The sequence below is a fragment of the Bufo bufo genome, chromosome 4 (assembly GCF_905171765.1).
Source record: "Bufo bufo chromosome 4, aBufBuf1.1, whole genome shotgun sequence".
Lineage (NCBI taxonomy): Eukaryota > Metazoa > Chordata > Amphibia > Anura > Bufonidae > Bufo > Bufo bufo.
In genome coordinates, this window is record NC_053392.1 from 228,976,724 (window position 1) to 228,989,587 (window position 12,864).

General features: G+C 41.8%; 1 protein-coding gene across 2 annotated transcripts in view; it reads left to right on the plus strand.

Moving 5' to 3' along the window:
- Positions 1-8,893, plus strand: part of LOC120997972 (probable cation-transporting ATPase 13A4) — a 458,422-nt gene extending 449,529 nt beyond the window's left edge. For both annotated transcript variants that reach the window (XM_040428359.1, XM_040428360.1), the window contains exons 28-30: positions 1,235-1,323; positions 5,965-6,045; positions 8,243-8,893. In XM_040428359.1, coding sequence (XP_040284293.1) covers positions 1,235-1,323; positions 5,965-6,045; positions 8,243-8,425 — 353 coding nt within the window. In that variant the 3' untranslated portion in view covers positions 8,426-8,893. The remainder of the gene's footprint in view (positions 1-1,234; positions 1,324-5,964; positions 6,046-8,242) is intronic.
- The last annotated feature ends 3,971 nt before the right edge of the window (positions 8,894-12,864 follow it).

Sequence of the window (12,864 nt, forward strand, 5' to 3'; positions counted from 1 at the left end):
CTTCTAAATTGGGTGCATTACTCCTCCACAGGTAGATTGCCCTGAAACAGTGCCTTTAGGGCAGTATCGGCTACAAGTGCCCTGTATGGTTCATCATACAGGGTACCCAAGGCCTGAAAAAAAACCTCTACTGATGCTAAACAACTGGCGTCAGCTGGTAAAGAGAATGCCCACTGCTGGGGATCACCCTATAATCGGGAAATGACAATGCCCACGCGTTGACTCTCGGGGCCAGAGGACACGGGGCGCAAACGGAAATAAAGTTTACAATTTACCTTAAAGGAAAGAAACTTCTTCCGGTCTCCAGAAAAGGGTTCAGGAAGCTAAATCTGGGGCTCTAAATGCGGACTGGAGGCCTGAGGAATGGAAGAACCTTGTCCTAAATCAAAAGTTCGGAGTTTCTTCCCTTGCTCCTGCACCATCTGCGTCAGTATAAGATTAGCGATGTAGTATAAGATTAGCGTGGTGTAGTATAAGATTAGCGATTATGCATGTTGTGCACGCTGTCTCCGACTATGTTATATGTATTTGCAGCTTGTGGCTGTATGGCGGTTCTCATTGCGCTTGTTGTGCCTCGCAGAGTCTATCTTTCTTCATTGGTTCCAAGGCACACTTGAGGGGCAAATGAAGGATGTCGTGGTATAGCATAAAAAATCTGTGATTAAGGAATGTATAATTTTATGCAACTGCATAGACTCCATACAGTAGTAGTCACTTGACCTTAACCTAAGGCCTTATTCGCACAGTCAGTGTTTATTCAGTGATTTCCATCAGTGATTTTGAGCCAAAACCAAGTGCGGGTCCAAAACACAGAACAGGTGCAGATCTTTCCCTTCTACCTTATGTCTGTGTAGGATCCACTCCTGGTTTTGGCTCACAATCACTGATGGAAATCACTGACCAAACACTGACTGTGTGAATGAAGCCTAAGGGTGTATGCATCAAAGTGTTAGCCAATGAAGCTGCCCACACGCAGTGAGGAATTGGCTTGAGGGTCATGGAAAGAGTGTGGAGGGGGAAACAGACATCAGGCTTTTCTAGAATGATTATCAAACCCAGCACCATAATAGGGATCCTAACTGGATCTTTGCTATGGGCATATCTCTCTACTGTCTACAACACTGACTCACTCTGGAGCCTTTGTTGATGTCCATCAATCATTGCTCATAAAATATTTCTTCCACAACTTGTCATACACACTTTAATAAATGGTGGTAAATTATTTTTCTTCCAGATCTACTGTCAATTGTGATCACCGTGCTAACTATCGTTGGTTTATTTCTCCTTTTTGCTGATATTGACACAGTTTACACCGCTATGGAGGTAAAGTTTTTTTTTAGAAAATATACTCATAATTCAGTGATAGCATTACATTAAAAGAGTTTTCCAAGATTTTAATACTGATGACCTATCCTATCCCCTGGATAGGTCATCAGTATCTGATCAGTGGAGGTCTGACATCCCGGGACCCCCGCCGTTCACCTGTTTGAGAAGGCACTGGTGCTCCTGTGAGCACCGTGTCCTTCTCCCTGCTTACTAAGCACAGTGTTCTACATTGCATAGCACCTGTGCTTGGTATCGCACCTTGGCCACATGACCGATGAACGTGTCATCACTGGCCTAGGGAAAGCTGAGAGAAGGCCACCGGGCTACTGAAACCGCCGCTGCCTTCTCAAACAGCTGATTAGTGGGCTTCCAACACTCGGGAACCCACCGATCAACTGGATAGGTCACCAGTATTAAAATCTCTGAAAACCTCTTTACTTCAAAAATTATTATTCTTTACTAACATTGAAATAAATGAGCAAAGCTAAAATTAGATTTTATTTTTCAAGTATTTTACTCATAACATAATTCTGTATATAATAAGATTCCAAGTAATACTTTGCTGTTCTTATATTTAGTCAAACAAATGTCACCACTGTACAGAGTCATAACTTACATTTCTAGTAAATCATGACATTCTGTTTAAAGGGGTTATCCAACCCCTATAATGAACTCCCCTAATGCCCGGCCACTCCTATAGGTTATACTTACCCGGCTCCCCGGCACCTGCGACACTCCTGATCGCATCCTGATCGCATCTCCCTGTCATGTGGATCAAAACATCCGGTAACGGGGACGAACGGGATGGGGAATCCAATAGCAGGTTGCAATGGGGATGCACCTCCTTAGCTTGTACCCATCACGGCCTGCTATTGGATGACTCCTCTGCCACCATGCCCCTCCCCCCACCTGTCGCTGGATTTTTTCATCCGCATGACTGGGAGATACATCGGCAGCCGTGCAGGGATCAGAAGCAACACAGGTGCCGGGCATTAGGGAAGTCATTATAGGGGTTGGATAGCCCCTTTAAGCATGGGGGCCGCTGGTAGTAGGTTCCCAATCTGTCAAATTTTAGCATAAATATCCACACACTCCAATTAGAAAATGAAATGTTCTTTTATTGGAATTCACTCAGAGGCCTTTTTTTTTTTTTACCCTTTTTAACCCTACCTACAGTCACTGATGCAAATCACTGGCCAAATACTGGCAAAAAAAACTGCCATGTCTTAGGCCCCTTTCACACGGGCGAGTGTTCCGCGCGGATGTGATGCGTAAGGTGAACGCATTGCACCCGCACTGAATACCGACCCATTCATTTCTATGGGGCTGTTTAGATGAGCGGTGATTTTCACGCATCACTTATGCGTTGCGTGAAAATCGCAGCATGCTCTATATTCTGCGTTTTTCACGCAACGCAGGCCCCATAGAAGAGAAAGGGGTTGCGTGAAAATCGCAAGCATCCGCAAGCAAGTGCGGATGCGGTGCGATTTTCACGCACGGTTGCTAGGAGACGATCGGGATGGAGACCCGATCATTATTATTTTCCCTTATAACATGGTTATAAGGGAAAATAATAGCATTCTGAATACAGAATGCATAGTACAATAGGGCTGGAGGGGTTAAAAAAAAAAAAAATAATAATTTAACTCACCTTAGTCCACTTGATCGTGTAGCCGGCATCTCCTTCTGTCTCCTTTGTTGAATAGGACCTGTGGTGAGCATTAAATACAGTTACAGGACCTTTGATGACATCACTCCGGTCATCACATGGTACGTCACATGATCTTTTACCATGGTGATGGATCATGTGATGACTGGAATGACGTCACCAAAGGTCCTGTTGCTGCACAGAGATCAGATGAAGCCAGAAGGAGATGCCGGGCCGCGAACAAGTGGACTAAGGTGAGTTAATTTTATTTTTATTTTTTATTAACCCCTCCAGCGATGTTTTACTATGCATTCTGTATTCAGAATGCTATTATTTTCCCTTATAACCATGTTATAAGGGAAAATAATACTATCTACAGAACACCAATCCCAAGCCCGAACTTCTGTGAAAAAGTTCGGGTTTTGGTACCAAACACGCAAGATTTTTCTCACGCGAGTGCAAAACGCATTACAATGTTTTGCACTCGTGCGGAAAAATCGCGGGTGTTCCCGTAACGCACCCGCAACGCCCGTGTGAAAGAGGCCTTAGAGTTCTGTCACACTTAATGCATTTCTCACAAGCGTTTTTGAGGTGGTGTTTTCTCAGACTTTTTTTTTTCCTATAGAGACCGAAACAAAACACATCCAGAATATGCTGCTATATAAAAAAAAAAAAAAAAAAACACAAAAGTTAGGAAACTGTCTTAAAACACCACTACAAATCCTTAGTGTTTGCATGGCATTATATAATTACTTATCCAATATGTAACAACTTTCTGTGCCTGTTTTTAGTAAAAAATAAATAAAAAAAATGTGACATTGGTGTGAAACCTTATCAGCAGATCAGATAAAAAGTGTTAACGTTTTTGGTCAAAAAGACCTCATCAGACCATCTGATTGCAAGAGTTAGATATTTGAAACTCCAGGAGGCATGAAGTAGCAGCAATACATTTATAATAATGATATGTATAAGTGATTACAATATTAGAGCGATAGGTTTATTGGGGAAAACTTTACAATCGAAAGAAGGCTCTAGTACCCTATTGGTCCACCTATGGCCTGGATACAAGTTAAGATATGGCTTAGCATGGAGACATATATGTTCTGTAAGGTATTCTGTGGCACATTAGCTCACAGATATTGCAGCTGGGCGTGTAGACCCTGCACACTTGTAGGTTGCCGAAGCTGCCAGCTGGTCCCATAAATGCTTGGTGATACATCTGGTGACCGGGCAGCCAATAAAATGTTTGTCTGTTGAAGACTCTCCTGGGAAATTCTTGCTGGGTGTGAGCCTGCAGTATCCTGCTGAAAATGGCAGTTGGAAGCCCTGCCATGAGCTCAACAGCTGGAACTCCAGCTGTGGTGAAACTACGACTCCATGCATGCTCCATTCATTTCTATGGAGTTCTGAGAACAGCCAAGCAATTGTGTATCTTGGGAGTTGTAGTTTTACCACAGCTGGAGAGCAGAAAGTTAGCCATCATAGGATGTCCTGCACATATCAGCTGTATTACTGGAAAACAGAGTTAGACCAGCATCTCCAAACTATATATAAAGCTAGTTCATGTACATGCTACCATGGCTGCAATGCAAAAGCAAAAAAGACTAGAAGTAGCAGTGCACTACTTTATGCACAAAGACACATGCAAACATAGAAAACGTGAATAAATGTAAACTGCATTACTGCTATACTTCCTATATGAAAAGTAGAAGCTCTTTGCGCACATTTTTTTAAAATCAAGAATACTGTATATTGTGCCCATCTATCACAAATGTATGTTTGTCTTCTGTTTTCCTTCCTGTATTGATGTTGGGGTTTACATATTGAATGGAGTAATGAGGGCTGCAATATGGGGGTGGGTGCAATGTAGGCTGGTGGGGTTTGTGTTCTAGGGCTACTTTTTGGTCCCAGTCTGGCTCTGGTTGCCACCATAAACCCATAGACTGGTTCTTGTCTTATACTTTATCTCTACTCATTCCACCCCCTTGAAATGTTATGCCTATGACTCAACATGAGACTGCTCTCTGTTGGAAACATCAACTTTGATTAAAGGGTTTCTGCCATCAGAAAAATCATTATGTATCTGGCTGACATTAGCGATGTGTTAATGTCAGCAGAACATAACTGTATGATTTTTAACTCCCTGCCTGCCGCTGTTCCCTCAAAATAAAGACTTTCATAATATGCTAATGAGCCTCTAGGTGCTACTGGGGCGTTGCTGCAGCACCTAGAGGCTCCGTCTGCTCACATTTTGGCACGCCCATGTCCAGTTGATTGAAGTCCTAGTTCTCCCATGTGCCCGTAAAATCCTGCACCTGCGCCGTCTCGTTTAGTATTTGGCGCAGGCACAGTGAGTGAAGGATGCTCTCCTGCTGCCGGATTCACTCACTGTGCCTGCGCAGAATACTAAACGGGACGGCGCAGGTGCGGGATTTCACAGGCACAGAGGAGAACTAGGACATCAATCAACTGGACATGGGCGTGCCAAAACGTGAGCAGACGGAGCCTCTAGGTGCTGCAGCAATGCCCCAGTAGCTCCTAGAGGCTCATTAGCATATTATAAAAGACTTTATTTTGGGGGAACGGCGGGAGTTAAACGGCAACGGCAGGGAGTTAAAAATCATACAGTTATGTTCTGCTGACATTAGCACATCGCTAATGTCAGCAAGATACATAACGATTTTTCTGATGACAGAAACCCTTCAAGTATTTTAATCACAATATTCTTCCCTAGATTACAATTACATCTGGATTTGTTACGTCTAACTTTCATAGCTATAGCCTTTCTTTTTTGTCTGATTAGAGACTCAGATATATAACACCCCCACTGCCTGTGCTGGTCTCAGTGGCTCTCCCTCCTCTTTCCCAACCATGACATGTTTACCCTCATCCAAGCTTAGCATTTAAAAACGTTAGAAGCATTTATGTTTTTGATTTATTGATTATTTTTGTATAACACAAAGCTCACTCATGTATTTTTAATCATTCAGCTTGTCTGTACCCCATATTACTGGAGAGTGAACATCTTGATTATGGTCATTGTACTACTTATTGTGTCATATATTGCAGAGGTAGGTAATTCTTTTTGGAGTATGTTATTCATCAGTCATTTGCTACGACCAATTCAAACAATACAATATTGAATTTCACACTATATCATGCCATTAGGTAATATAGCGTACATATCTATAAAATATAACAGAAAGTGGAAAAACAGACATCTATATACTTACTGTATACAGCAGTTGTCTATTTAATGTTTAAATACAAAAGAACCTTTGTGGCCAAGTAGTAGGTTGGGATTTGCCAGGAGACCGCAAAGTGTGGACCAATAGACCTTGATGATTGTGCCTACCCCACCTAATAAAATGCCCACTTGCAAAACTTACAAGCACTTATAAGTCTTCATCAGTGTTATTAACTGTTATAAATCTGATACACTCCTTGACAGCCAAAGTTCAATTGTCTGTGGTACAAAATCAGCATATGGGCTGATGTGTCTATAGACTTTATTGACAAAACATATTTCAATAGAATTTATGTTTAGCACCATTGGCTGGGATCTCGCAGCCCCAACTGGATTGAAAAGCATAGTCAATTACTAAGACAAATCACTATTATGTATGATAATTGAAGAAGATGGGTCAGCACTGCGGTTTGCACGTGGTGCACGCATCCAGGGAAGGCGTCCCACTAGTATATATAGCAAAGAAGGATCGGCACTCATTTTCTTGATGATATGAAGAGACGTTTATTCAAGGAATAATAGCATCATCATGCTGCTATATAAAAAAAAAAAAACACAAAAGTTAGGAAACTGTCTTAAAACACCACTACAAATCCTTAGTGTTTGCATGGCATTATATAATGAGCCGAAACTAGTCACTAATGATGCTATTATGCCTTGAATAAACGTCTCTTCATATCATCAAGAAAGTAATTGCCGGTCCGTCTTCGCTATATAAATATATATATATATATATGTATATATATATATATTATGTATGATTGAGATGAGCGTGTTGAACAATTTGATTTAGCAGCTTCGCCGAAGTTTGATAAGAAATGTAATTTTTACAAATTACTTCTTCACAAATCGATATGTTAAAACCCTATTCAGCCCATCAATGGGGCAGTTTTTAGCGGCTGCCTCGACCGAAGTCGCCTTATCTAATGGCCGTTAAAAACAGTAATACACTAGTGCAATATAGACTTTTGGGTTTAAAAAAATAAAAAATCACTCACCTCATCCAACTGCTTGCACTGAGGCATTCCGCTACTCTCTTGAGTGGAAGAGACCTGCCACGCTGAGCGTGATGATGTCACCGAATGCACCCAGCATGATCACGTGGTGACAATGACATCGTCACACTCTGCACAAGTCCTTTGGCAGGTCTTTTCCACTCAAGAGAGGAGTGGACTGCCTCTGTGCAAGCAAGTAGATGAGGTGAGTATTTTTTTTATCCATTCTTTCTAAGAAAACTCTAGCTGCCATTGTAGAAAAAATAATTTGTTACCATGAAGCGCAAGGAAATTCGGCTTCATGGCAAATGGATTTTTTCCTAAAGTTCTGATCGAACTCCGCTTCGGATGCTTCGATTCGCTCAACACTAATGTATGAACAAGGAATGAGTGTTGAGTAAATATAAGAAGTTACTAATTCAAGAGCTTACCACTAGATTCTGCATATCCAATAGTGCCAGCCCCTTTTTCTATTTATGACTAAGGGTACTTTCACACTTGCGTTGTGAGGATCAGGCAGGCAGTTCCGTCACCGGAACTGCCTGCCGGATCCGGAAATCCGTATTCAAACGGATATCATTTGTAGACGAATCTGGATGCGGATCCGTCTGACAGATGCATTAAAATTCTCGATCCGTCTCTCCGTTGTCATCCGGCAAAACGGATCTGGTATTTTTTTTTTTCACATTTTTTAAAGGTCTGTGCATGCGCAGACCTGGAAACTGGATCCGGTTTTCCGGAACACTTGGTACCTGATCCGGCATTAATACATTTCATTGGGAATTAATGCAGTGTTCCGGAATTTTGGCTAGAGAAAAACTGCAGCATGCCATACCGCACCAAATACCGTAAAGGGACTGAACTGAAGACATTCTGATGCATACTGAATGGAATGCTTTCCATTCAGAATGCATTAGGATAAAACTGAAGCGTTTTTTTCCGGTATTGAGCCCCTGTGACGGAACTCAATACCGGAAAAGAATAACTAGTACCCTAACTCTTTTTTACATTTCTTTTTTTTCCCAGATGTGGTTTCTTGAAAACAGAGAACTCTGGCTTTGGATAAAGAAATTGTTCAAGTATAAATCAAAGAGCCAGTACAGAAAGATGCAGAGGAGAATGCAGAAAGACTCAGAGTGGCCTCCACAAAACAAAACGGACTATGCTGTCCAATATGTCTCTGTAGAGGATTCCAACATGGTTGCCTGAAGTAGCACCCATTGTAGCACCACACCAAATATTGCAAAATATTCTAAACAAACAATTATAACTGTGCTGTGAATGCAGAAAGTTTAAAAATAAAGGATACTTGCTTTGATAGTGAAATGTTAGAATTATGTTGAACCCATTTAATTAAAGATATCTGGTGAAGAGCTACAGTATGTAAAGAATCATCATGTATGTAGATGTAACTAGAGATTCAAAGGCATTTTAAGATGTACGATAATGCGTTTTCATGCATATGTCATGGGTAGAGATGAGCCAATGGAATCCCATGAAGTGAAATTCAATCCGAATTTCAGGATAAATTCGATTTGCCTCAAAGCCGGATTTCCTCGTGCTTCATGTTAGCGAATCGGTTTAACCTGAAATAGTGTAAAAAACAAAGAAATTCATACTTACCTCCTTCATTTACTCATGACGGGCCACCAGCCTCCATATTGATTGAAGATCTCGGCCAAAATCCCGTGCGTGGTGACATATGACATAATCTTGCGCCGCACAAGATTCCACTCCAGATTTCTCTCCAGATCTTCAAGCAAGATGGCGGCGACTGGCCCGTCTCGAGCAAATGGAGGTGGTAAGTTTGATTTAAAAAAAATATATTATGTTAATTTCACACTGTTTTTACACTCAGATGCCGCGATCATGTATGAACGAGGCAGCTGAGGGGTACATTGACAGGTGGCGGCACTATTGCAGCTCTCTGTCATTGCACACACTACTTACAAAAAAATGCGCTTTGTGACGAAGGTATTCGTCATGAAGCAATTTTTTTTTTTTATTCGGCAAATCAGCCGAATCGAACTGTTCATAAATTCACTCATCTCTAGTCATGGGTCCAGTAATTTATAATTTATACAGTTTAGCTAAATATTATAAGAGAAATACTTTGCTTGCTTTATTTGTAAATTAGATAATTACAAAATCTGTATTCCCTGCTAAACTGTATCATCGGCTCCATTCAGCAATTCTGATACAGTCCCCAAATATCTAAGTATAGACTCACTAAATATAACCTGCCAATACCTATCCAAGCGTCTTCATATTTGGCACACTAGAAGTTTATATTAGTCAAAATAAACAGCTGACTAACAGGAGTACTGTGCAAATCACACGTTAGCAACCCACCAACTAAAATCAACAGGGCCATCAGATTCTGTAGCTGGAAAGTAGGTTGTGGGGTTTCATTCTCTGGCTTAAAAGTTGGAAAGGAGTCACCTTTCTCCGCAAGTATGTACTCATGCTGGCACAGATAAACTTTGGAGGGGGATGCCCCACCACTTCAGCGCCAGTACATCAGCTTGAACCACCAAGCTATTTTTATTAAACTAACCTCTTCCCACTCCATGACATATACCTATGTCATGGCAGAAAGCTAGTTCCCACTCTTTGCTTTAACAGTATGTTACTGGCTCTAACATGGTGCCATTCTCTTTGGCAACACATTAGAGCTGTGATAGTTGCTGTCCTAGACAGCAGGGTACCACAGCTCAACCCCAGGGGACCTGTAGCAGGGCCAAATTGGTTAGTTAGTGACTGCTAACCAGTTGCAAGAATTGGTGTTTAGGGTTGAGCGAACACCGAACTCGAACCCAAACTTTTAATGTAAAGTTCGGGTTTGTACCGAACATTAGGATTTGTTCAGTAAAAGTTTGAGTACGGTGTTCGGCGAGTTAATGGCGCCTTTTGAAAGGCTGCAGAGCAGCTAATCAACAAGCGTTTAACTTGTGTGCCCTTAGAAGCCATCACAGCCATGCTTACAAGGCATGGCTGTGTGATTAGCCAGTGCAGCATGTGACCCAGCCTCTATATAAGCTGGAGTCACGTCACTCTGCTATTACTTGTGTAGGGATAGGATGCTGCTGCTGTGAGGGAGAGAATAGGAAAGAATCTGTTATCAGAAGTGCTTGTTAACTCAGCGATCTACAGCGATTGTTTTGTGGGTGCAGTGCACCATTTTTTTTTTTACCCTGCCTGAGCCCAGTGACACAGAAAAATAACTTTTATCCATCTGTTAGTTAGGTGGGCATCGGCGGCCATTTTATGCAAGTTCAGTGCACCAGCACAGCATATGTGCATTTGTCACAGTGAAATACAAGCTTTAAATACTGCAATTATATTCTGGGTTTAAAAAAAACACCAATTTTTTTTGCAAGATAATACATTTTGGTTCCTTTGCTGAATTTGTGACAGTCAAATACAAACTTTGAATTCTGGTATTAAAAAATACAAGCTTTAAATACTGCAGTTATATTCTGTGTTTAAAAAAAACAAATTTTTTGCAAGACCCTACATCTGGGGCCTTTGTTGCATTTGTCACAGTGAAATACAAGCTCAAAATACTGCAAGTATATTCTGGTTTAAAAAAAACAAACACCCATTTTTTGCAAGATAATACATTTTGGGTCCTTTGTTGAATTTGTGAGAGTCAAATACAAACTTTAAATACTGCATTTATATTCTGGGTTTAAAAAAAACACTCATTTTTTGCAAGACCCTACATCTGGCCCCTTTGCTGCATTTGTCACAGTGTTAGATACTGCTGTTATTATTGTTTTTAAAAAACACCCATTTTGGGCAAGATAATAAATTTGCGGCCTTTACTGCATTTCTGACTGTCCAATATAAGCGTTATATACTGCTGTTATATTCTGGTATTAAAAAAAAACACCTATTTTGGGCAAGATAATACATTTGCGGCCTTTGCTGCATTTCTGACAGTCCAATACAAACTTTAAATACTGCTGTTATATTCTGGGTTTAAAAAAACACCAATTTTTTGCAAGACCCTACATTTGGGACCTTTGCTGCATTTGTCACAGTCAAATACTAGCGTTAGATACTGATGTTATATTCTGGTATTAAAAAAACACCCATTTTGGACAAGATAATACATTTGCGCCCTTTGTTGCATTTGTGACAGTCAAATACAAACTTTTATTACTACTGTTGTATTCTGGTTTTAAAAAAACACCAATTTTTTTGCAAGACCCTACATCTGGGGCCTTTGCTGCATTTGTCACAGTCAAATACAACCATTCAATACTGCAGTTACATTGTTGGTTGACAAATTAAAAAATTTTGGGACCGTGGAGTAATTGTATAAAATTCGCTTGTCACACTGTTGTGTGAGCTCAAGAAATGTTTCCTCTTTATGACACCAACACTGCCTTACTCTCAGTGAAAATAATTGTTGACTATTGGCGGTTAAATTGTCGCCTGACATAAACCATCTGTTAGTTTGGTGGGTGAACGCAAAGAATGAGAAGAGCGTCAAATAAGGGACGTGGCCCCAGTCGTGGTGCTGCTGGTGGAGCTCCTGTTGCAGGGAGAGGACGTGGTAGATCTGTGCCAGCTATACGCACAAGTGAAACACCTTCCTCAGGTGCAAGTAGGCTACAGAACCTTCAGCGTTATTTGGTAGGGTCGAATGCAGCTCTATGAATGATGAAGCCAGAACAATTCCAGGCGATAGTAGATTGGGTTGCTGACAGTGCCTCCAGTTCCTTCACATTGTCTCCCACCCAGTCTCCTGCTAAAAGATCAGAGTTGGCACCTGCTGCCTATGGCCATCAGTCCTTCACCTCACCCCCTTGCAAATCAGCCAAGCAGTCTGAGCCCCAAGTCATGGAGCAGTCTCTTCTGCTTTTTGATGACTCTGCTAGCAGGGTTTCCCAGGGCCATCCAGAAGAGGCGAAAATGGTGACATCATCCGCATACGCTACCACCCTCAAAGACGGCCCCCTTGCTCCCGCCAGTTCCATCCCCACTCCTGCTAACGGTCCACGATCTACCCTTTTAATGAAGGGATCGATCGCAAACACATACAGCAAGGGGCTTAAGGGACATCCTTGACGGACACCGGAAGTCACCACTAAGGGCTGTCCTGACCAACCATTAACCAACAGGAAACTCTCAGCCCCTTTGAACAAAGCCTTTAGCCAATTCACAAACCTCCCCAGCAGACCGTACCACAGGTACTCATGGTTCACCCGGTCAAAAGCTTTAGCCTGATCCAAAGTCAAAAGAAACCCTTTCCAAAGGCCCGCCCTGCCTCGTTCCAAGGCCTCTCGGACACTGAGAACGGAGCTAAAAGTGCTCCGACCGGGAACTGTGCAGTGCTGAGCCCCTGAAAGAAGTTTCGGTGCAAACTTCACCAATCTATTAAAAAGTATTTTTGCCAGGATCGTTCTGTCCGTATTGAGAAGCGATATGGGTCTCCAATTCTCAATACGGGATGGATCTTTGCCCTTTGACAGAATAATCAGGGCTGACTTACCCATTGACTTTGGTAAAGTGCCCGAGGAAAGACACTCATTAAAGACCTCAGTCAAAGGAGGAACTAACTGTTCTCTGAAAGTCCTGTACCACTCAGATGTTAAGCCATCTGGACCTGGCGATTTCTTGGGCCTAAGCCCTTCAAT